This window comes from Homalodisca vitripennis, unplaced genomic scaffold (genome assembly GCF_021130785.1).
Source record: "Homalodisca vitripennis isolate AUS2020 unplaced genomic scaffold, UT_GWSS_2.1 ScUCBcl_26;HRSCAF=621, whole genome shotgun sequence".
Classification (NCBI taxonomy): domain Eukaryota; kingdom Metazoa; phylum Arthropoda; class Insecta; order Hemiptera; family Cicadellidae; genus Homalodisca; species Homalodisca vitripennis.
Window position 1 is genome coordinate 129,677 of NW_025776160.1, and position 27,160 is coordinate 156,836.

At 33.3% G+C, this 27,160-nt stretch overlaps 1 protein-coding gene across 1 annotated transcript; it reads left to right on the plus strand.

Annotated features, from left to right (window-relative positions):
* Positions 1-10,785: 10,785 nt before the first annotated feature.
* Positions 10,786-19,130, plus strand: LOC124370169 (heat shock-related 70 kDa protein 2-like). Its single transcript, XM_046828463.1, has 3 exons — positions 10,786-10,978; positions 16,761-17,748; positions 18,985-19,130. The coding sequence occupies exons 1-3, from the start codon at positions 10,895-10,897 to the stop codon at positions 19,128-19,130; spliced, it is 1,218 nt and encodes a 405-aa protein (XP_046684419.1). The 5' UTR covers positions 10,786-10,894.
* The last annotated feature ends 8,030 nt before the right edge of the window (positions 19,131-27,160 follow it).

A 27,160-nucleotide genomic window follows, 5' to 3' on the forward strand; every position in this document is an offset into this window, starting at 1 on the left:
CCTGAGGCAAAAAAAAACCCAGTAAAACCCCGCACAAATACAATACTATAAAACACGGAATAACTAACACACAAAACTCAACATTACATGCTCCCAGCCCGGGAAACCGCTTGGCAAGCCATAAACCACGCTCTGCTACCATCTGAGCCACACCCCGCTTCCGCTCGCCCGTACCAAGCTAGCTTAACAAAGAACGTGCTCCCATTGGAGCGGAGCGGGGCCCGACTCACGGAGAGAGAGCAAGGAAAGGCAAAGAAAGAACGTGGATGGCCAGCCATATTGAAAATATATATATATATATATATTATATATATATATATATATATATATATATATATATATATATATTTGAGAAGAAAAAAAAACAAGGGGACAAACGCAGACAAAACTACCCAGAAAGGTTGCCTACTCAGGTGCACCTGGAGAACAAAACTATAAGTGGTCAACCCAGACTTATGGATAAAATTAAAAAATCTTTATAAATTTAAGTTAGATAGAATTTAGAGCGCCAAATTTCAAACAGGACAAGCCAAAATCACCCGGAGTCCTGTGGCACAGGGCGGGTTCCTGAAAGGATAGAATTAACCTAAACTTAACTACTTAAAACTAGATAACAAACTGGATAACAATACTTAAATAACAGGCACACTGAGACAATATCAAAGCAGGGTATCACAGAGAAATAATGTCCTCCGGTAGGAAAACCTTAGTAGCCCGCCATGGCACCGGTGTAAGGACCCGGCCCAAGAATCATGGGAGAGGCGGACATTGGAGCTGGAGCTCGTGAACCCTGCAAGCACAGAGTGCTTCTATAGCCTGTCTTGCTAGGTAAACATTTCAACAAATTAAAAGTGTATAAACAAGTTTCAGAAGCCCTGGGTACATGAAAACAATTCAAAAGAATAAAAGTTAAGAATTAAGAGTGAACAAAAAAGAAAATAGTAACAAAAAATTTAGAAGGTAAAACTATTATAATCAATAAATATACAGGAAATTACATGTTAAAGTTATAATTAACTGCTGTGACATAAGTAATAGTACAGTACAAAACAAAAGGTAAGTCTAGAAAACCTTTGGTTTAAAAAAACAAAAGAAACTCATATAACCAAGTACAAAAAAATTAAGATAAGGTCAGAATTTCAACTTTAAAGACTAACAGTAAGTAAAAGCAAGCACAAAAGGAGTTGGAACCTTTAGTAAAAGTAGCAGGGACATCTGGGTCAAGCAGAGAGAGCTTAATATAAACATTTGGTGGTACATAAAAAAAAATAATAACCATAATACAAGACAACTACCAAGGAAACTAAAATTATGGAAAAACTTATAAAATACACTATGTAGAGTTAATTCCTGAACCGAATTAGCTGAAACTTTCTGAAAAGCAGGGGAAAAGCTCCCTGCAGCTATAATAAGGTAAATCCCCCCTGAAAATTTAGGGAAACAAAAGATAGCCTAAGAAACCCTTTGATCTAGGCTTATATTAAACTCTAGGCCTATCTAGGCTAAAAACTTAAACTTAGAAACAGGGTGAAAACAGTTTGCCTAGAGTTGACAGAATAAAAGTTAAATCCGGAAAACATAAATCCCAATTTAAATTCCCCCAAATAACAGTTAGCCTAAGAAACAAAAAGCAATGGGAAAAGTTAAAGTTGCCAGTTTCAAGGGTCAGTAAAAAAAAATTTAGCGGCCTCCTAAGGCTGGGAGAAAAGGAAAAAATTTACTAAATAACACATAACTAATAAATACAAAACTAGAATCCCCAGAACCTATAACTTAAATTCAGAACCACACGCTTATTGAGGTTAACCTGCTAAACGAACAAATATAAGTAAAATATAAATAGCGAACAGTTACTCACTCGTCAGTTGACACAGCCGTGTTTAGCCAGACATTTGGGGCAAAACAAAACCCAAAACAACACCCAAAACTAAATAAAAGGGTAAAAACAAAATAAACCTCACTAGTAACGGTCTGAACAGAAGTGAAAGTCGCTACTCTCTCGATCCAGTCGCAGACGACACCAAAGCCTCGAAGAGTCAAAGAGAGCAAACACCAACAACAAAATAAAACACTATAACAAAAAGGAGTCGGGAAAACCGAAAGGGGCACGAGAATTTGACCCGGCTTAAAAGTTACATATGTTTGTACTTAATTTGTTAAAAATCTCGTTATTCTGTTATTTTTCCTTCCCATCACAACAAAACTCGTAAGACAGATTAAGTTGCAACAAATCCTATTAAGTTACATGCACCATCATCGAAATAGTTTTCAAAACATAACATTAAACTCTCATGCAAAATTAAAAGTTATTACATCAGTTAATTCTCAAATTATCATGTACACAAGATATAGGTTAGAAATTAAACTTGTCCAGCTCTCGGATTGATGGGCTTCGGTAACGTTTGGCCAATGATTTATTTATTTATTCATTCTAATGATACCATCCTTTTATAATGAGAATAATACAAAAGTTAATGTAAGTAAATTAAATACTATAAACGAAAAGTTCAATTAGGAAATGTCCAAGATGGATTCTTAAGAGATATATGTAATAATAGAACATGAAATAAATACTTAAAAAAAGTAACAGTGACGGTAAAATATTAAAAACAATAACGGATGCAAAGGTCACAAAAATTTAATAAAACAATATAATGCAATATTTAACTAATTACCTTGACTTAAATACAAATTTAATCATACTTATCCTGAAAAAGGACAGATACGCAATAAAAAAGTTCAAATATTTTGATACTATATTTGCAAACTACTACTTTTGACATGGCATTGTTATGGCTGTGGAGGTGATGGATCACGAATGACATCTGTGACCTTGACCCTATTGAGATTCGGAGCTGATTCTCTCGGAAGTAGTTCTGGAAGGTCTAAATGGCTATTAAGCAGCTTAAAGAGTAAGATGCTGTACTATACCACTCTTTGGCCCTTCAGTGAATAAATCTTAGGGCGTAGGTCAATTATAGGCAACTCGCTGAAAAACATCTGGAGCTTCACTAACTCCAAGTATCCTGATGAAAATGTATGAAATCTGAAATTTATATCCATCTCACATTACTTATATATTTTTTGATAACGTGTACTATATATCGTCACAAAATACATTCTTGTGTGAAAAATGGTATATTAACTACTTGATGTAAAATCCTTAAGCTTTATTGCTTGGCCATCTTCTGAGGAGACAAGACGGATTTGAACATAGGAGAAAAATTTAATTATGTCTAATAATTTCATGAGTGGTTCATATATCATTCCAACTCAGAACCATTCTCTGTTTTACTTTATGGAATATATCTTATCTAATATATTCTTGGACGCTTCCATCGCTTTTATTTGGTCAGGTTTGTGACAAATTCATTCATGATTAGAACGAATTGTGGTATGTAAAACATTTGTTTCAGAATTTATTCTGCAAAGCAAGTTGGCAAGGTAACATTACATATTCCATTTCCACAGAGTATTATTTGTCAAATTCAGGTTTGTGTAATGTATTATTCATCCTAGCCAAGTAACGTCTGATTAAAGATAAACCTTAGAGGGAAATTGCATAACCATTCATTGGTTTTCAACGGAGTTGTACTCATTATTCGTGTAACTATCTTAATAACTATGATAATAATATGAAACCTATACCAATAATATTATGTCGAATCAATGATTTAATTTTGTATTATTTGTTATGTAATGTGACGATTGACGCTATATTACAAATTATGATTAAAAATGTATGTGCATGAAAAATCGAGATATAATTTATTTGTCAAGTTATGCAAAATTGAGACTATAACGTTTTTTTAATAAAATTTCCCAAATCATACCAAAATCACAATACGTATATAATTTAAAACCACGTTTACATAATATAGTTTGAACTTCTTAACTAAAAAATGTATACATTGGATAGAGAAAAACACAAATTGTCACAAATGTTTTTGTTGATCTACTAGTATAGCATATTTATTGAATGTTTAGTGTTTTATCTATCGTAATAATGTTTAACGACTCAATAGTATGATTATTTTATGACCAATAATCTAATTTACAGACATCATGTTGGTTTTAGGTCCAAGCATTCCACCTCTCTTGCCCTGGAAACTATTGACGAGTATATTTTAAGTAAGTTAGAAGAACTGTTAGAAAAACTGTTGGATCTAGTTTATTAGATTAGGGTAAAGCCTTCGATTTAGTCAATCATACAATTTTATTGTATAAGTAAAAATTCTATGCAGTTAAGGGATTAACACTATAACTAATCCAGAGGTACCTCTCCAATAGAAAACAGTCTGTAGTAGTAAATAAATGTAAATCTCTTTGTGAATGATTTCAGTTATAATGTACCTAGTTTTAGTGTATTATACGCTGATGAAACAAAGTTTCTCTATTCGGGTAAATTGTCTAATGCAATCGAATTGTCAAAAACTTGGTTTTTAGCTAATATTTTGGTTATTAATGAAAGTAAAACAGAAAACACGAGTGTTTCTTTAAATAATAAGCTGTCTGTTGATAGTGACTTTGCCAAGCAAGTCAAACTTTTAGGTATTAACACCGGATTAAAGTGGGATGTATATGTAAATAATATTTGTGAGAAATTAACAAGAATAAACTACCTGTTGCATAAGTTAAGACCTAATGTAAGTCTATGTGTACTTTTAATGACATATTTTGGCCTTTTTAATACTCATTTGAAATATGGAATAAGACTGTGGGCTAGTTACATTCTGCAAAAAGTCTTTCTATGTCAGAAAAGGCAGTAAGAATTATAGCTGGACTTAATTATAATGATTCCTGTCGAATCAGTTTCAAAAATTTGAATATTATGACCCTTGCTTCTCTATATATTAGAACAATTTAATTAATATTAGAGGAAATATAAATACATTTAACAGTCAGAATTCAATAAACGAATATTACACTAGGTATAATTCTAACTTAGTCTTGCCAAGAATAACATTTGATAAAAGCCATAAGAGCTTTAGTTCCTTTAAGACACAGTTTTTAAGTAACAGTTTAAGATGTTTAACAAGTTACCAATGTTAGTTAGGAAACAGCCCATTAATAAGTTCAAAATTACTATTTATAAGTGGCTTATTTTAAAACCTTTTACATTACTGATGAATTTTAAAATTCTGATTGTTTAGATATTTTAAACTAGTTTTAGTACTTCGATCTACCAATAACGAAACCTACTGTAATAGAAATATTATGGTGAATAAAATCTGAATTTTATTCTGAAATACGTCTTCTCGTGCTACAATACTAATGTGACCTCATGGTACAACATCACTACATATTCTCAAGTTTCAATATAAATACATCTTCTCATGATACAAGACAAATACGTCTTCTCGTGCTACAATACTAATGTGACCTCATGGCACAACATCACTACATATTCTCAAGTTTCAATATAAATACATCTTCTCATGATACAAGACAAATACGTCTTCTCGTGCTACAATACTAATGTGTCCTCATGGCACAACATCACTACATATTCGCAAGTTACAATATAAATACATCTTCTCATGATACAAGACAAATACGTCTTCTCGTGCTACAATACTAATGTGACCTCATGGCACAACATCACTACATATTCGCAAGTTACAATATAAATACATCTTCTCATGATACAAGACAAATACGTCTTCTCGTGCTACAATACTAATGTGTCCTCATGGCACAACATCACTACATGTTCGCAAGTTACAATATAAATACATCTTCTCATGATACAAGACAAATACGTTTTCTCATGGTACAATACTAATGTGACCTCATGGCACAACATCACTACATGTTCGCAAGTTACAATATAAATACATCTTCTCATGATACATGACAAATACGTCTTCTCGTGCTACAATACTAATGTGACCTCATGGCACAACATCACTACATATTCGCAAGTTACAATATAAATACATCTTCTCATGATACAAGACAAATACGTTTTCTCGTGCTACAATACTAATGTGTCCTCATGGCACAACACCACTACATATTCGCAAGTTACAATATAAATACATCTTCTCATGATACAAGACAAATACGTCTTCTCGTGCTACAATACTAATGTGACCTCATGGCACAACATCACTACATGTTCGCAAGTTACAATATAAATACATCTTCTCATGATACAAGACAAATACGTCTTCTCGTGCTACAATACTAATGTGACCTCATGGCACAACATCACTACATGTTCGCAAGTTACAATATAAATACATCTTCTCATGATACAAGACAAATACGTCTTCTCGTGCTACAATACTAATGTGACCTCATGGCACAACATCACTACATATTCGCAAGTTACAATATAAATACATCTTCTCATGATACAAGACAAATACGTTTTCTCGTGCTACAATACTAATGTGTCCTCATGGCACAACACCACTACATATTCGCAAGTTACAATATAAATACATCTTCTCATGATACAAGACAAATACGTTTTCTCATGGTACAATACTAATGTGACCTCATGGCACAACACCACTACATATTCGCAAGTTACAATATAAATACATCTTCTCATGATACAAGACAAATACGTTTTCTCGTGCTACAATACTAATGTGTCCTCATGGCACAACACCACTACATATTCGCAAGTTACAATATAAATACATCTTCTCATGATACAAGACAAATACGTCTTCTCGTGCTACAATACTAATGTGACCTCATGGCACAACATCACTACATGTTCGCAAGTTACAATATAAATACATCTTCTCATGATACAAGACAAATACGTCTTCTCGTGCTACAATACTAATGTGACCTCATGGCACAACATCACTACATATTCGCAAGTTACAATATAAATACATCTTCTCATGATACAAGACAAATACGTCTTCTCGTGCTACAATACTAATGTGTCCTCATGGCACAACACCACTACATATTCGCAAGTTACAAAATAAATACATCTTCTCATGATACAAGACAAATACGTTTTCTCATGGTACAATATTACTGAGCATCTCAGAGCGTCGATGTCTTTGATAGTAAGTGTTCCACGATCAACGATATTGGGCTTCGTTTGGAATAAATAAAAAATAAAATGAACATAATTAGAACAAAAATTATTAATTTTGTCTGTATTTGTCAGTTGCTTTATGTAAGCTCCGACGGAGGCTATTTATCGTTAAGCGATGCAGGTGTCATCGCCATTAGATCACCTGTTTCTGTCACATCAAACGTCATGAGCTGATTACATTTTCTCTGATACATGTGAAATCAGTTCCTACAATATCTTTGAATATCAGAAGTGTATAATACGTTACTTGAACTTGTCTTATTGAATAAACTAAATCAATTTTCACTAATTTTAAATTATAATGATAGCTATTGTATTGTTACTACGTGATATCCAAAACGTTTATAATAAACCCGTTAACTACTGTAATTAACTATTTAAAGGCATTTTTGAAATTATCCAGCAAATGCTGTAATACGTGTTTGTCTCCTCACTAATTTTTTTATATTAAAATTAAAATTGTGAAATGAATTAATTGTAAAATAGAATAAACTTTAAATTTTAATACCTTAACTCTACCTAGCAATCAAGAGCAAAGGTTAATATTTCTGTCTCGAGGATGAACTATAGACGAACTCTTCACCGGTTGCTCCATCGCGCTTAGAGATTGTGTCAGAATTATCGTAGTGCGCTCAGCTGTGCACCTGATCAGACACTGAGAATGTTTCTTCACCTGGATTACATTATATTTTGTAATCTAGGTCTGCTGGTGTAGAAACTATATAAAGAGTTCGTTTTGAGCTTCTTCATCGCCAACTTATTTTAAATCACTTCAGACGAACACGACTCCAGATTCCAGGAGTCAAGTTTGTGACAGCGTCAGATTTCAGATGCTTCACTAAGAGGAAGTTAAACTAGACATACACATTGAATAAACTCTTCCCACCATAATTAACTAATGTGGTATTTATACAATGTATCTACTAGATCTTCATTTAAAACTATTATTTAACAAAATAAAACTGATTCTAATTCAAGTGTGACATATATAAAACATTTAAAACTCTTATTTAAATGTAACTTTTTAATTTTATGTTTCAAACGATTTTAACATGAAAATATTAAATAATATGAATCTGACTAAAACCGAGCATTGAGGTGATAAATTCGGGCTAATTGTTAGTAATAACAATTTATTGGTATTATTTATTCTCTTTTAAGACTTAGCTCTTGGCTATACTGGCTTGTTTTTGGTCACTGTGCCTTTTACTCCTATCATGATTGAACCTCCCCGGGATTTAAACCCGTAATATCTCAGTTAGAGAGCCGAGCCTGTATCCACTAGTCTACGGAGGAGGACTAATTGGTAGTTTATTGTTTTATTATTTGCTCATACCAGGTAGATTCCGTAAAACTGATGATTTAAACCATTATAATGATGTAGCTACCAAAATAGATTTATATCATACTGATTTATTTTTATTTATTAAGACATTGTGTTTCAAAGAAGCGAAAGATATGTATCATTACAATAATATGTTCTACATTGTTTTGAGAAAGACACTCAATATTTACCTGCCTGTTTTATGTTGCTTATCTTAAAATAAATGACATGTTTAAAAATGTTTTTAAAATTTACGAATAATGTAAAAAAAATGTACTTTATATGCCTTATACGCTTTCACATATCCCAACTTAGCAGGTGCATGGAGTTCTGAGAAGTATATAATAATATAAATACAAGTATACGAGTGAACATGAGAAGTCCAGTAACTAACTCCTACCAAACATGGTACAATTATTGTATTTTAATATACTTCAGAGAGGTTTATAAACCTTTTGTTCAATGAAAACTTTTAGTATTGCACCCATTTAAGTTGCGAGGAAAGTTTTTTCCCTTGGCTATGGAAAAATACACACTGTTTAAATAAATGAAACAGAAATTTACGTTTATTCAGATTTAGGTAGATATTATGTCTATATGTTTACCATATCTAAATCTATACTCTTTATAAACTTTTGAATTCGTAACTATTTAAATACATTAAAGATAACAAGCTACCAAACGTAGTAAGTGTATGTCATCATCTTAACCATCGAAGTGTACAAATCAGTTAACATATATTCAACCTTTCACTTCATCAGAATTTTATTAAAAGTTACGTTAGGTTTTCGGACTGTCCTAGAAGAGTTGCTTTTAAAGAAAATAGAAATATGCTATAGTATCTTTGTGGTTCTTACAAAGTACAATTAATAGTAATAATTAAATTATACTAAACAATGTTTATAAAAAGTCTTTTACGTATTTGACTATATTATTCGAACCTATTCAATATTATAAAAACACATTTTGATTATTAATTACTACTACCTTTTTAATATTATCTTGTGAAATCTCATCAGGAGGTTCCAATTGAGATAAATTAATTTTATTTATATTTATATTTTAATTTTTTATTCCTATTTTTCCAAATTTTATAATCTCCCATATTTTGTTGCTTTCACTATTCTTTTCCATTGTACAATCACAAATCTTGTAAATCGTCCGTAAGATTGAAAAAAGCTCGCAATTGTTGGTTTCAATTTATTATAAATGTACATAGAGACGATCGTATAACTGGGAAAGAACGCTCAGCTTGCAATTTGAAAAAAACAAAAATATTAATTTTAATACTTACTTCAAAATCATATTAAAAATTTTTATCAATTTTACATATCTAATGATTAAGGCACTCGAACGATAATTTAAATTAATTGTTCTATGTTACATAATTTAATTTATTTGGTTGCAGATACATTTTAAATAACTTTCTAAACTTAATAAGGATTTAAGTACGTTTTCCAAATTTCGCAATGAAGTGCTAAGTAAAAATATTTAAAAACAGGAGTACATTTAAGTCCTCAAGCTCAAAATTTGCTTATATTATAACTTTAACACAAGAATATAAACGACAGTGCCAATATAAGAGTTTATTTTTAAACCGTGTAAACAATTCAAGCCGGAGGAAGTTTTTGATAACTGCAATGTATTATTGTATATATTATAAATGTATAATACAATATATGTAATTCATATTTCGAAACCCGATCGTGATACAGTAAAGTGCTTAGTACAAATGATTTAGGAAATGTAACAAGTACTTCAGAACCCTTTTATTGAGGTCTTTCAATAACAGAGTTGTGATTTTCAAGTTTAGCAAGATTTATAGTACGTTATGAGTGGTTGTACTTAGATAGGTTTATTCTACGCCCGTTTGATGAAATCCAAAAAGGCCGACGATGAAGACGTTCGAAGTGAACTCTCTGTATTGATTCGAAGTCAGAGACACTTATACTACAATGGTGTTTGCCTGGTTACCCAGCAGCCATCCTCTGTAATCTAGTGTAAAAAAAAGCTTCTATGTCGCATCATGTAAAGAGCTCTTTTAAACGCTGATATTCATGCATCCGGTATGATTCCATTAATTTTTTAATAAAAGGTCTATCGTCTTTTAAGTCTCATGCCCGTCCTCATGGGCCACTGACCTGTGCGAGGATCTTATCAAACAGAATAAGGAGGATAGTTGATACAGTACAATGATGGTACTGATATAATGTGACAGTCAGGACCTACTCTATCTCTAACTCAGATCCAAAGTCCGGCATTTTAAACCTCACGGCCTTCGGCACTCTCCAATCTGTTACTTTCCATAATATCATACATACCAGCTCGCTAAACATACAACTACAACTAGCTTTGAATATAATACAACGATATTGCCTGAATATAAAAAGGCTGCCTCAAAAGCAACAAGGCTGAGGCCTCAATTTGTAATCGCTATCCCAGGTACCTACACCTATGCTCATAAACGAGAAATACTCAGTGCGGCCAACGATGCCAATATGGACGTCGAGTGCCTGGTGAGCCACACGACTGCAGGGGCCATCAATAGATTTTCAAGGAAGTCAATTATAACTGATGTTTCGGTAAGTAAAAATCATCATAGAAGGTTCTGGTTTATTATTAGATATTTCTTTGCCCCCATCCAGAGACACAGCTAGCACAGATCCGTTGCTTGAGAAGCAGACAAAGGAGATTCTGAGCTGTCTGACGTAGAGTGGACTGAAGCTCAATTCCGGAATTGACAATTCACTATACTACATTAGTGATGGGATAATAGATTAGAATTGATAATCTATCATCTAATCATTTATACATTTTGAACTATCTAAAACATTCGGAAAAAAATAATTGAAAAGAATAATCGATTATTTTGATTTTGTGGTGATAATAAACTCAAGGGGTTTGAACATTTTAAATTAATATCCCCCCTCTTCCCCAAAATAGAAAATATCTAACAAAATTATGTCGTGATTGATGTCAAGCAATTCAAACAATAAAAAAAACACAGATATATAAACATATATGTGTTTTAACTAATCACATTACTGATAGTATGGTTAATTACTCTTAAGAATCTCATTTTATCTAAAATTGTAAAAATGGAGGAATAAATCATTATTTTTTCTATTATGTGAATTTACAAGATTGTAAAAAATTATTCAAAGCTATGTGCAGCCAGGAATATAAGTTAGTTTTATTACTTTAGAAGTGTTTAATGTAGTATTAAACATCACGAACATAACACTATAAAAAAATATTTTTAAAATTCAATTTTTTAATAATAGAAAACAATTCTTTTAACAAATCTATTCCGAACTGGAACTTTACTATTCACAGCGATTAATAGGAACATTTCTTCAAAGATCTTCGATAATTTTAATATCACCGGAAAGTCAAGTCCATGTCATATTGAAGAAAATAAGCTATTGAAGGCTCAACTGAAGGACATGTCTTTGCGTCAGGGTGATTTGGAACAGTATTCCAGAAGAAATACCGTGGAAATTTTTGGTGTACCTGAGTCGGCTGACGAAAATAATTTATCTTTGAAGAAGACGGTGATTGAAATTGGAACAGCCCTTGGTGTGAAATTAACTGAAGACGGAATTGACGCCTGTCATCGCGTGTCTGGTGGCAAGAATCGACCAACTTCGGGCATAATTGTGAAGTTTTTGAGACGTGATGATCCGGATCAACTTCTGGCCAGGAGGAAGGTGAAGAGGGACTTCTCAACCCGCCATCTACAAGGCTACAATACCGACCAGCAGATCTACATCAACCCGAGTTTAACACCTGTCAGGCGAGTGCTTCTGGCTAAGGCCCGTAGGCTGAGAGTTGATTTCAATTATAAGTTTGTGTGGGTTGACAGGGTAGGCAAAATTAAAGTAAGGAAGTCTGATGATAAGAGTAGTAGGGTAATAGTTCTGAAAGATGAGGATGATCTAAATGCACTTGTACAGAGAGAGTCAGCTACTAAAAGTAGGTAAAATGTTTGGTGGGAATGGGAAGATTAATATCATGCTTTTTTACTCTAGATTTTTAATAATGTGGTTTGTTTATTTAATTTGTTTAATAATTGATAATTTAAGGAATTGTACTTTCGTAATTTTTTTCCGAATTTGGAACATCACATGTGAAGTATCAAGTAGTTTATTATACTCTAAAAACAATATGACGTTATTAGTAATATTTTATTTTACTAAAGGATTAGTGCTGCCTGATGTGAGCGTATTTTTTATTGTCTCTTTAAGTTACAAATGAAAAATAGATGTGTTGTGGCAAGGTACAAATTTCATTTTTCATGTTTATTTGGATTTTAACCGTAAATAAGAATGAATCCTAATGATGAAATAATAATTTATTATCAGAATGTAAGAGGTTTGCGCACCAAAATGCATACACTATTTGAGTCTGTGTTAAGCGAGCAGTATGATATTATTGCCTTAACAGAAACGTGGCTGACAGAAAGCATTTGTGATAGGGAACTATTTGATAATCGCTATATTGTATTCAGACGAGACAGAAACCCACTGATAACAGGTAAGGAGCGGGGGGGAGGCGTATTGTTGGCAGTTCACGGGCGGCTACAAGCATGTGAGCTGTCTGTGACGGTTGGCGATCAGCTGATTCCCCGCGACCTTGAATCTATTTGGCTGCAAGTGCGCATGCCTCATTAAAATAATATCTATTTGTATAAACATTGTTTATTTTCCACCTAACAGTAATCGTAGTTTGTATGATGACTACTTTAATTCTTTTGAGGATTTTAAAAGTAAGTCTATGTTTGATAATTTGTTAATATTAGGTGATTTTAATCTACCCGAAATTAATGGATTAAACTGTAATATGTTGTTTGGAAGCACTGTAGTTAAAAATCTATATCACTTTATGGCAATGCACGATCTTAAATCCCACAATGATGTTCTTAACTGTAACAGTATTACTCTTGACCTAATAATTAGTAATATCAAATCACTGTCTGTTGATTACTGTAACGGTCCTTTATTGCCTCTAGACGGGCACCATCCGCCGTTGTGTGTAGGTTTTCCTTTCAAATCCTTCCTTATTAATAATTTAACTAAAAATAAACTGATACTCAACACTTATTATTTTTTTAAGAAAGCTGATTTTTACAGTATGTTTAATAAATTTAGATAATGTAATTGGGATGAAGTGTATAGTATAAATAACGTAGATAGGGCTGTGGATGTGTTCTATAAAACAATTTTTACCGTTTTTGATCAATGTGTACCTAAAAAATTAATCTTTAAAAGTAAATATCCGTGTTGGTTTACAAAGGATATTATTAATTCTATAAAGATAAAGAATAAATGTGCTTAATAAATAAGAATAAATAAAGAAACGGAAATTCTCTAAATTCCATGAAAGTTTGTTTAAGGATCTCAGGAGAGGTGTTAAATTGAAAATACAATTGGCTTATCGAGAATATATTCGAAACATTGAGTATTGCATTAATGTAGACTCTAAGTTTTTCTGGAGTTTTATAAAGTCCAGACGCTCTTCTTCTAATTTAGATTTGGGCTCTTTCGAAATGAAATTTAAAGACAAAGTGGTTCCAGTTGATCACATTTCCAATTCGTTTGCAGACTTTTTTTCTTCAGTTTTCTCGGTTAACTCCGGAAGTAAACCTAACAATATTAGTACTGAAAACTTATATAGGGAAAACAGCCAAGGGGTTTTGTTTACAGTTCTAGATGTGTTAGCAGCGATCAAAAAATTGAAATCAAAGAAATCTTCTGGACCTGACTGTATTCCTACATATATAGTAAAGGGTTGTGCTGAGGTGCTGTGTGATCCTTTGTGCTATTTGTTCAATCTATCTTTAAAAACCTGTATTTTCCCGGAGAAATAGAAGGAAGCTAAGGTGGTTCCCATTTTTAAATCAGGAAACATTGAAAACATTTAAAACTACCGTCCGATTTCATTGTTAAATACATTCGCTAAGATATTTGAATCACTTCTCTATAACTATATTTTTTATAACGTAAAATCTGATATATCTCCCCAGCAGCATGGCTTTCTTCCTTGTAAATCAACAGTCTCTAATCTAATGGAATTTTCTTTTGACGTAGCATCTGAATTGGATACTGGTGGCAGGGTTGATGTAGTGTATACAGATTTTTCTAAGGCGTTTGATAAAGTAGATCACGATATTTTGTTAAGTAAATTGTCTTGTTTTAATTTATCCCCGCCTTTTATTAGTTTTGTTGAGACTTATTTAAAGCTTCGCAGTCAGTTTGTTATGGTGTCTAACACTATGTCTAAAAAGTACATTAGCACTTCAGGTGTTCCCCAGGGATCTAACTTAGGCCCATTACTATTCTTGATATATATTAATGATCTTCCTAATTATTTAACACGGTCTAAATGCCTTTTGTTTGCCGATGGCTTGAAAATATATAGAAAGATTCGAGACAATCACGACGTTGCTGAACTGCAATCAACGCTAAATTTACTTAGCCTTTGGTGCTTAGAGAACAACCTATTTTTAAATGTAAAGAAGTGTTTTGCGATGACTTATACTAGGAAAAAATATTTAACTCTACCAGAATACTCTATAAATGGCACTAAGCTACTACTAGTGACTCATGTTAAAGATCTTGGCGTAATTTTTGACTCGGCTCTTACGTTTGAAAATCACCTTAATTTTATCATTAATGGATGCCATAGGATGTTGGGTTTTGTAATTAGAAACACGATGTATTTTCATTCAATTGATCCTGTCATTAAACTATACAATGCATTCGTAAGAAGTAGGCTGGAGTATTGTGCAATAATTTGGACCCCTTATTCATTACATAGCATTGCTTCTCTGGAGCTAATTCAAAACAAGTTTCTAAGGTATTTATATTTTTAAAAGATTTCATGTTTCTTGTGAGCGAAACCTGTCAACAACTGTCTTAAGAAGTATTTTTTCTTTTGAAACTTTGTTAACAAGACAAAACCGATCTATTATTTTATACATTTATAAAATTTTACATAACTTAGTTGATAGTTCTTTTTTAGTTGGTAAGGTTTTTCTGCATGTCCCAAGAAATAATCTGAGACCCTCTTTGGGTTTTTTTACACCACGTTGTAATACAGTGCAGTTTTATAATTTTTCATTTTTTAAAGGTATTAGGTTGTTAAACATGTATAAAAATGAATTGGATATGTTTAATAATAATTTTAATTCATTTGTAAATAAGCTAAATATTATTTTTTAAACTTAAGGTAGTAACCTAGTTTTGTTAAAGTTTTAAATTGTTATTATGTATTGTATTATATTTTTATTTTTTCTCGTGCTGTAACAGAAACAGTTAATTTTTACTCAGCCTAATAATGATTTTGTAATTTAGTTTCTTCATATACGTACTTATAGTATATTATATTGTAAATAATAATTATTAACTTGTATTTTCAATATAGCTGTTTTGGGATAATGTTCCTGTAGCTATTGTACAAAATAAATAAATAAATAAATAAATATGGGGGATCATTTAGTTCAGTATGGCTTTAATATTAATAAATTTCACTACAAGCACGTTTAAAAGTAACAATTATTATTCCAATGATGTTTTGAATATTTTGAGCGAATAATCGAACGATCGAAAATTTCAATAATCGATTCCTAAACCTTTGATTGTTCCCTCACTACACTATTTTCAATGAGGCTAAGGTGGTTGTTAGTTTAATGCCTTGCCCAAACCGAGTTTGAAACTCAGAAGCATGAACGGTTATTATCTATATAGATATCAAGGTCGTTATTGCGTAAGCGTACATAATACCTATGACAACCGCACTCATTGTAGGTGTTGCACATAAAAGCCAAAGATGTAACTAGGAATTGACTTTGGGGAAGGAAAGGGGATGAATTTGTTTGTACGATTGGGGAGAGTAGATTGTGAAATGAACAATCTCTCTCTGGTTGAATGAAAGAAAATAATTTATTGTAAATATATTGACAATTTAAAAATAGTTCAAAGACTGTCAATTATCTTACAAAAATTTTAACCGGGGAGGGAGGTGGGATTAACTTTCTCACTATATTGGTGTACCTGTGAGTTATGATATACACTTTCTGAGTGCCGAACTTTGTAGGTTATAAGTGCATGTTTGTGTATAAAGGTTTTTGACATTTGAGAAACATGGTTGTCAAACTCCGAATTAAGTATTATACATTGTGTAACATACAACGATAGCAAATGTCTAAAATCTTATTGTAATTTAGAGATCTCGTAAATGATATGTATTACACTTTTGAAACAAGCTCATATTAAAGTAAAATTTAATAATATTTAACAATTTTCAATATATTAATGAAGGTATATTCATCCCTCCGTGACTTATAAAGATTTTATTTTCCAGGAAACATGTATTTTCATTGATCTGGGAGCAGGATCCCTTACTATATCTGCAATCAGAACGGATAATGGCCACATGAAGATATTGTCGACCGTAGGAGAAAGCCACTGGGGGGGAAGTGATATCACTAAATCTCTTACGTCTTATTGTTGCGAAATGTATAAAACATGGACGAACAGAAATCTGAGCGAACAAGACGTAAGGTTTATAGCCACACAGTGTGAAGGAGCTAAGCTTATTTTAAATAAAAGAGATAGAAGAAGTGTTGACATCACGCTACCTCCTCCATACAGGAAATGCAGAGTCACGTGGAATATTATTATAGGGAAGAATAGTGTCCAGTTAAAAAATATATCTAACCTTTTGATTAGATGCATGGAGGAAGCGAATATCGACCGAAATGAGGGACCTGAACTTAGAATTGTACTGTTTGGAAGATCTTCCCGGCTACGAAGCATTAGAGATGCTGTCCTTGAGTTTATCCCCCGAAATCATTTCATAGAACATTTTTCCAATGACAGACACTTTGTCGCCATCGGGGCCGCTCTAACTGCTAGCTTTCTGCTTGATAAGCACTGCAGACTGAGGTTTGCTAATGTTGTAATAGACGAGTTAATTCCAACCCTTGCGGTGCGGAGTCGTGGCGGAGAAATGTCTGTGGTGATTTTCTCCCGGTCCGTACCCATTTTATCGAATGCTGCATTGACCGCGGCTCGACTTTTCGACGTTCCAGGACACGAAGATACACGTGACGTGTTCGTAAGATTGTACGAGCTTGAGAGGTCAAATGCGAACAGGTACGTTTATATCGGAATGACCCAACTTTCCCTACCTGAATCTCATGATGACAGCTGCATTATAGTTTCGTTCAGAATTCACAAAAATACATTTCATGTCATGGCGACTGAAATGGAGACGAACGAGATTAATGAAATTGATATTTTAGAGAGTGAGGGATTCAGCGAAGAGACGCAAGCTCCGAATGTACAAGGTACGTATCACATTACATTAGATCTTTTTCACGTTTGAAAAGTTATAGTTAGCTAAAATATAAATTTGGTTAGGTGTTAACTGAAATGGTTGATAATTAGAGGTAAACAGCTTGTAAAAAAACACTGGTAAATTTTAGTTCAAGCAGGATGGGGTAAATACCCCTCCGTCGCTGTGAAGATTCTATTCTTCTTCACCCTAGTTACGCCATTTCGACTATTTAGTTAAATACATGTCAATTTTCTTTGGTACTTTCATGTCTGAAGACTTTAAAATGTTTAAATATCCGGTATATTTACCATGGTGTAGATCACCAGGAGGAAATAGGATTATATTGTGTTGCTTAGTGTATACTAAACCAATCAGATGACATTAAGTTGGAAAGTTTATATTCTAACGAATCGGCTGATGATAAGTTGGTCAGTGGATATTATGAACAATCAGATAACATTACGTTAGGAATTGGAATATTATAACGAATCAGCTGATATTAACTTGGTTAGTGGGCATTGTAACTAATCAGATGACATTAAGTGGTTAAGTGGATATTTTAACGAATCAGCTGAAATCACGTTGGGAATCGGGATATTATAACGAATCAGCTGATATTAACTTGGTAAGCGTAACTAACCTGGATGGTTTCTGAACTTTTACCTACATATAGTCTTAGTGACCAAGTCATTCTAGAGCTTTACATTTATTTATGAGGGTTAGGCTAATTTCCAAATAGGAAACCTCAATCGCATGTGTGCTATTTACGAGAAAGCTCATAAAAACATGTCTTTTGTAAATTGTGCGTTGTAATTTTTTTATTCATGTTGGAATCCTCCATGTCAAAAACGACATTAATCAAAATCACGATTAAAAGGTCGGGAGAAGGTAAACATTAGATTCAAAATGCTCACCTCAGTAACGAATAAAAAAATTAGTTTACGTCTTAGAAATTCATAATGTCTCAAAAAGTAGTCTTTAGTTGCGTACTCCAAGTTACACTTTATTATGGAATTTATTATTATCAAGAATGAAAACGGGGTTGAAGAAAAACGGATTGAAAGTTGTATTATTAATAGAATTTCGAAATATTCCTCTCCCTTAAGCTGATGTTACTATAACAACAAAATCCTCGGTGATTATTCAATACCGCAATACACAGAATACATTAACAAAATTACTATAAATTGTTTTATTTATTTTTATCAGCGGAGAGATAAGCTGATAAATTTATAAACCATTACAGGGGTGATAGAGTCGCCTGTCCCACCCGCCCCACCCCCTCACAATTCAAACCGAAGACACAAAGGCAGTAAAATAATTGATAAGCCGGAGACAAGAGGCGCAGGTGTGTGGTTTGATTTGTGGCGGGGCCTCTCCTCGAATCACTAAATATACATAAAAATTCCCGGCCCGAATTTAATACCTTTCCGTAAAGGTCGTCATAAATAACAAGCGATCCGGAGAGTTTAAAATAACAATCGACAGGGGGATCTATTCTGAGAGCCGGTACTTTATATATGACCGGCTACGGAAATGCGGAACGGACGGCCAGACTAGTCTATAGACAATAACCTTGAAACGAGACCGATCGAAGTAACGTCTGTAACAGCCACAGTGCCGTAACATTGAGAATGTTACGCAAACAAAAGTTCAGTATTCGATCACTGGTTCCGGGAAGACATTGTGCCAGAATCGTCCTCCAGCGCTGCAAGAAAAGATCATGTACCGTTGTCATTGAGTGTTCTTATGTGTATATGCTGTAGATAGAAGACATTTGTCTACGATAGAAGATAATTTCAAGGAAAGCGAAATGGTCCTTGTAAAGGGTAGAATAATTTTAGTTGTCTTCTATAATCGGAAGCGAGTGGCAGACACCTGAGAATTTAAAATGCAGCACCCCTCAAAATGATTCCTCAACTCAAAAATATTGAACTAAGGATTTTTGTAAAATGGCAATGGTGATCTCACGCAACTAGGAATCCAACAATCCTTTTTGTTATTTACCAAAGACTTTAAGATTATTAATTCATAGAACACATTAGGATGTCACTTCTCCTCACTATCAAGTGTGGAAAAAGTGTTCACCTACCGCTAAAACTCCATCATTATCAAAGTCCCGAGAGAGCCTTGCTAACATATATAGTTTCCTTCCGCCTGTGCGATAACTCTTTCTAGTAACGTTCTGAGAGTTAAAGTTGTGTGCATGGGTTCCTCTTTAGCCAAGGAAGAACTCTATGGATTTTACTACTACGACTGAAAATAAGAACTTTATGTTTTCTAAAATTCAATATTACTTTAACTAGATGAAGATTAAGATAGTTTCACAAATGCACTAGGTTCTGTTGTTTTTCTAACTAATTTTACTAGATGAACCGCTCGCAAAGAAACCTGCGTGGAAACAAATATCTGAGCAGCCATGCGCAGGAGGGGCCCCTCCGCCAATGGTGGGGAGTGGGACAAGCGTCTCCTCGTCTGTTGTATCAGCTGTGTGGATCGTGTCTCGCTCGCGCCATTTTGTTTACACTGGAACTACTTATCTATTCTATAAGTATATTGTATTTTTGTGTGCAGGCCTATGCAAGCGTAATGTAGCCATAGAGTATTCAGAGAGCTTGCGTTATGGTGCGAGGTTAGCACTAAGTGGCAGTGGCCAGGTCAGGGGATAGAGCAAGCGGGCGAGTGCCGAGCAGTGGTGAGGATAGTGGGACTGGGAGAGGGCGGCATCACAGCGACGGAGGGGTATTTACCCCATCCTGCTTGAACTAAAATTTACCAGTGTTTTTTTACAAGCTGTTTACCTCTAATTATCAACCATTTCAGTTAACACCTAACCAAATTTATATTTTAGCTAACTATAACTTTTCAAACGTGAAAAAGATCTAATGTAATGTGATACGTACCTTGTACATTCGGAGCTTGCGTCTCTTCGCTGAATCCCTCACTCTCTAAAATATCAATTTCATTAATCTCGTTCGTCTCCATTTCAGTCGCCATGACATGAAATGTATTTTTGTGAATTCTGAACGAAACTATAATGCAGCTGTCATCATGAGATTCAGGTAGGGAAAGTTGGGTCATTCCGATATAAACGTACCTGTTCGCATTTGACCTCTCAAGCTCGTACAATCTTACGAACACGTCACGTGTATCTTCGTGTCCTGGAACGTCGAAAAGTCGAGCCGCGGTCAATGCAGCATTCGATAAAATGGGTACGGACCGGGAGAAAATCACCACAGACATTTCTCCGCCACGACTCCGCACCGCAAGGGTTGGAATTAACTCGTCTATTACAACATTAGCAAACCTCAGTCTGCAGTGCTTATCAAGCAGAAAGCTAGCAGTTAGAGCGGCCCCGATGGCGACAAAGTGTCTGTCATTGGAAAAATGTTCTATGAAATGATTTCGGGGGATAAACTCAAGGACAGCATCTCTAATGCTTCGTAGCCGGGAAGATCTTCCAAACAGTACAATTCTAAGTTCAGGTCCCTCATTTCGGTCGATATTCGCTTCCTCCATGCATCTAATCAAAAGGTTAGATATATTTTTTAACTGGACACTATTCTTCCCTATAATAATATTCCACGTGACTCTGCATTTCCTGTATGGAGGAGGTAGCGTGATGTCAACACTTCTTCTATCTCTTTTATTTAAAATAAGCTTAGCTCCTTCACACTGTGTGGCTATAAACCTTACGTCTTGTTCGCTCAGATTTCTGTTCGTCCATGTTTTATACATTTCGCAACAATAAGACGTAAGAGATTTAGTGATATCACTTCCCCCCCAGTGGCTTTCTCCTACGGTCGACAATATCTTCATGTGGCCATTATCCGTTCTGATTGCAGATATAGTAAGGGATCCTGCTCCCAGATCAATGAAAATACATGTTTCCTGGAAAATAAAATCTTTATAAGTCACGGAGGGATGAATATACCTTCATTAATATATTGAAAATTGTTAAATATTATTAAATTTTACTTTAATATGAGCTTGTTTCAAAAGTGTAATACATATCATTTACGAGATCTCTAAATTACAATAAGATTTTAGACATTTGCTATCGTTGTATGTTACACAATGTATAATACTTAATTCGGAGTTTGACAACCATGTTTCTCAAATGTCAAAAACCTTTATACACAAACATGCACTTATAACCTACAAAGTTCGGCACTCAGAAAGTGTATATCATAACTCACAGGTACACCAATATAGTGAGAAAGTTAATCCCACCTCCCTCCCCGGTTAAAATTTTTGTAAGATAATTGACAGTCTTTGAACTATTTTTAAATTGTCAATATATTTACAATAAATTATTTTCTTTCATTCAACCAGAGAGAGATTGTTCATTTCACAATCTACTCTCCCCAATCGTACAAACAAATTCATCCCCTTTCCTTCCCCAAAGTCAATTCCTAGTTACATCTTTGGCTTTTATGTGCAACACCTACAATGAGTGCGGTTGTCATAGGTATTATGTACGCTTACGCAATAACGACCTTGATATCTATATAGATAATAACCGTTCATGCTTCTGAGTTTCAAACTCGGTTTGGGCAAGGCATTAAACTAACAACCACCTTAGCCTCATTGAAAATAGTGTAGTGAGGGAACAATCAAAGGTTTAGGAATCGATTATTGAAATTTTCGATCGTTCGATTATTCGCTCAAAATATTCAAAACATCATTGGAATAATAATTGTTACTTTTAAACGTGCTTGTAGTGAAATTTATTAATATTAAAGCCATACTGAACTAAATGATCCCCCATATTTATTTATTTATTTATTTATTTTGTACAATAGCTACAGGAACATTATCCCAAAACAGCTATATTGAAAATACAAGTTAATAATTATTATTTACAATATAATATACTATAAGTACGTATATGAAGAAACTAAATTACAAAATCATTATTAGGCTGAGTAAAAATTAACTGTTTCTGTTACAGCACGAGAAAAAATAAAAATATAATACAATACATAATAACAATTTAAAACTTTAACAAAACTAGGTTACTACCTTAAGTTTAAAAAATAATATTTAGCTTATTTACAAATGAATTAAAATTATTATTAAACATATCCAATTCATTTTTATACATGTTTAACAACCTAATACCTTTAAAAAATGAAAAATTATAAAACTGCACTGTATTACAACGTGGTGTAAAAAAAACCCAAAGAGGGTCTCAGATTATTTCTTGGGACATGCAGAAAAACCTTACCAACTAAAAAAGAACTATCAACTAAGTTATGTAAAATTTTATAAATGTATAAAATAATAGATCGGTTTTGTCTTGTTAACAAAGTTTCAAAAGAAAAAATACTTCTTAAGACAGTTGTTGACAGGTTTCGCTCACAAGAAACATGAAATCTTTTAAAATATAAATACCTTAGAAACTTGTTTTGAATTAGCTCCAGAGAAGCAATGCTATGTAATGAATAAGGGGTCCAAATTATTGCACAATACTCCAGCCTACTTCTTACGAATGCATTGTATAGTTTAATGACAGGATCAATTGAATGAAAATACATCGTGTTTCTAATTACAAAACCCAACATCCTATGGCATCCATTAATGATAAAATTAAGGTGATTTTCAAACGTAAGAGCCGAGTCAAAAATTACGCCAAGATCTTTAACATGAGTCACTAGTAGTAGCTTAGTGCCATTTATAGAGTATTCTGGTAGAGTTAAATATTTTTTCCTAGTATAAGTCATCGCAAAACACTTCTTTACATTTAAAAATAGGTTGTTCTCTAAGCACCAAAGGCTAAGTAAATTTAGCGTTGATTGCAGTTCAGCAACGTCGTGATTGTCTCGAATCTTTCTATATATTTTCAAGCCATCGGCAAACAAAAGGCATTTAGACCGTGTTAAATAATTAGGAAGATCATTAATATATATCAAGAATAGTAATGGGCCTAAGTTAGATCCCTGGGGAACACCTGAAGTGCTAATGTACTTTTTAGACATAGTGTTAGACACCATAACAAACTGACTGCGAAGCTTTAAATAAGTCTCAACAAAACTAATAAAAGGCGGGGATAAATTAAAACAAGACAATTTACTTAACAAAATATCGTGATCTACTTTATCAAACGCCTTAGAAAAATCTGTATACACTACATCAACCCTGCCACCAGTATCCAATTCAGATGCTACGTCAAAAGAAAATTCCATTAGATTAGAGACTGTTGATTTACAAGGAAGAAAGCCATGCTGCTGGGGAGATATATCAGATTTTACGTTATAAAAAATATAGTTATAGAGAAGTGATTCAAATATCTTAGCGAATGTATTTAACAATGAAATCGGACGGTAGTTTTAAATGTTTTCAATGTTTCCTGATTTAAAAATGGGAACCACCTTAGCTTCCTTCTATTTCTCCGGGAAAATACAGGTTTTTAAAGATAGATTGAACAAATAGCACAAAGGATCACACAGCACCTCAGCACAACCCTTTACTATATATGTAGGAATACAGTCAGGTCCAGAAGATTTCTTTGATTTCAATTTTTTGATCGCTGCTAACACATCTAGAACTGTAAACAAAACCCCTTGGCTGTTTTCCCTATATAAGTTTTCAGTACTAATATTGTTAGGTTTACTTCCGGAGTTAACCGAGAAAACTGAAGAAAAAAAGTCTGCAAACGAATTGGAAATGTGATCAACTGGAACCACTTTGTCTTTAAATTTCATTTCGAAAGAGCCCAAATCTAAATTAGAAGAAGAGCGTCTGGACTTTATAAAACTCCAGAAAAACTTAGAGTCTACATTAATGCAATACTCAATGTTTCGAATATATTCTCGATAAGCCAATTGTATTTTCAATTTAACACCTCTCCTGAGATCCTTAAACAAACTTTCATGGAATTTAGAGAATTTCCGTTTCTTTATTTATTCTTATTTATTAAGCACATTTATTCTTTATCTTTATAGAATTAATAATATCCTTTGTAAACCAACACGGATATTTACTTTTAAAGATTAATTTTTTAGGTACACATTGATCAAAAACGGTAAAAATTGTTTTATAGAACACATCCACAGCCCTATCTACGTTATTTATACTATACACTTCATCCCAATTACATTATCTAAATTTATTAAACATACTGTAAAAATCAGCTTTCTTAAAAAAATAATAAGTGTTGAGTATCAGTTTATTTTTAGTTAAATTATTAATAAGGAAGGATTTGAAAGGAAAACCTACACACAACGGCGGATGGTGCCCGTCTAGAGGCAATAAAGGACCGTTACAGTAATCAACAGACAGTGATTTGATATTACATTAATTATAATAAATCTATTGAAAATCTAAGAAGTGCAGAAAGTCATGTTTATGGTTTGACTTGTTGCTTGAGTGATAAAGATTTCTCCAGGAATTAGCCAGAATTCTCTTCCATCTATTTGTACGCACAGTATCTTGAAAATTGATTGACCTATATACTTTAGATTTTTCATGAAGTATTCAATGATGGTGCATATCTCTCCATGTGATTTGGATGGTTGTTTAGAGAATCCTCACGTTCCATAGAATATCTAATCTCGAGAACAAATTAAGCAATAGAGTTGAAATGTTGCATACTTTGATAGCACTCCTGGAGAAGGTAAAATTCTTCTACAGTCCATCTGTCCATCTGCGGGCATGTACGTCGGGCTTACGAATGGTATTTCATTAACAAATTGAGATATACATTTTAATTTTGTATGCAAATTTAGGTAAAGCCTGTGAGACGATACGGGATCTGACGTGATCCTAACTTGTATTGGGTACGTGTAGCTAAGCGACAATGAGTAGTTACTTTATTGTGTTGTATTTGTATGTATTCTTTGTACTCCATGAATAAAAAGAGAAAGTTTTTGGATCATTAAATTTTATTTTAACTTTTGCCGCCAAAAATGATAACAGTATTTGAACTTAGCAACTCGTTGAATGATCAACATCAGTTTGTCAAAGTCGCCTCTTTGTAAGTTACACAGCCATTTTTGTTTGGTGTCGCTGTACAGTAGAACAAACTAATAACGCTGTATCGTTTATTAACTAATAAAAAATATTTGTTTCTATTTAATATTATAAATTAAAATTGTACGAGGGAAAGCAAATTCTGTAATCTGAAAGATAGCAAAAATACACATCTCGTATTTCGTTAACTAGTAATATACGTATTAACATGGTAATTGGTTTATAACTGTTGAGCTTATTCAAACATTATAGTGATTAGCAAAGGTTAATTAGCTCACAACATTGTGCTTGTAAATTAATATGTTTCCACAGTTGCGAAGAAATAACCTTGCGAAGAAAAAATAAAGTGCCTTACAATTCAGGAGAAACTATTTGAATTTCCAGAAAAATTAAAATTAGTACTATGGCATTTTTAGTACACATACGTATTCCCTAACCAGTGTGTTTGATCTTTGATTTCACAGAATAAATAAAAACTAGCATTTCAAATTTCTGGCCACAAATTCCTAGAAACAAGAGAAATTGTAATGAAATATTCCTGTAAATGCCACTTACATTAGAAATCTCCAATTACGCCCAATAAGTTATTAACAAAACCAAACCCATTGTTGACTGAAAAAAAATATCAAGCCTTCTAAATCAAATAAATATGATGAGAGTTGGGATAAATTGCTTTCATTTTATTGTTCCCAATGCCATTGCAATGAATTATGATAACTCTGAGGGAATTTCGATGATGCAATTAAAAAAACCAATTTATTGATAATACATTATTCACCTGTTTTAATAATCTTGTATCACATTTATTGTAATGACAAATAATCTATCACGAATGAAACTGTAAAGTAGTTTAAGCAACGAAATATACTTGGAACAAGGAGCAAATATCAGGAACAGCAAAAAAGATGAAAAAATCAACAGTATTCCATTGAGTTGCATTAGATCCTGAGACCCAAATCCTGATTCTATAGAATATTGTAAACGTGTTTATACAGGGTGAGGCAGACCCCCCGTACACTACGTATAGCGGCCAAACCAAACGAGGTAGATTATTCGTAACAACTTAAACCCCCCTATTTCCACTCCAAATAATTTGTAGAAATTATTTTGAAATCTCTAAAACTCCCCAAAAGGGTAGTTTTTGGGGGGTAGGGGTGGTTTTTGGAAAATTTTCAAATGTAAAGGTATGTTGAGTTATACCTCATTTTAAAGGTATTTCTTCACTGATTATTTTTATACAAGAAGTTTGAACTTATCTTACCGCTTATGTACAGGGTACACCAAAACGTTAAAAAATCAGGGGTTTGTGGGTCGGTATTAGTGCACCGTTATATGTAGGTGGAGGTTGAAAGTGTATTTTCCTAAAACTCTTGTTCTTACTTGTGCCATAAAATCAATAATAACTTTGTTACTATTTGTTGAGAAGGAAAACTTGATGCTTCACTAAG

What these genes read in the sequence shown, in the direction of transcription:
- LOC124370169 (XM_046828463.1), top strand. Translation starts at nt 10,895, where the DNA reads ATGGACGTCGAGTGCCTGGTGAGCCACACGACTGCAGGGGCCATCAAT. An exon ending in CAATTATAACTGATGTTTCG is followed by an intron (nt 10,979 to 16,760) that starts GTAAGTAAAAAT and finishes TTTATTTTCCAG; the next exon opens with GAAACATGTATTTTCATTGA. An exon ending in GCAAGCTCCGAATGTACAAG is followed by an intron (nt 17,749 to 18,984) that starts GTACGTATCACA and finishes AAACCATTACAG; the next exon opens with GGGTGATAGAGTCGCCTGTC.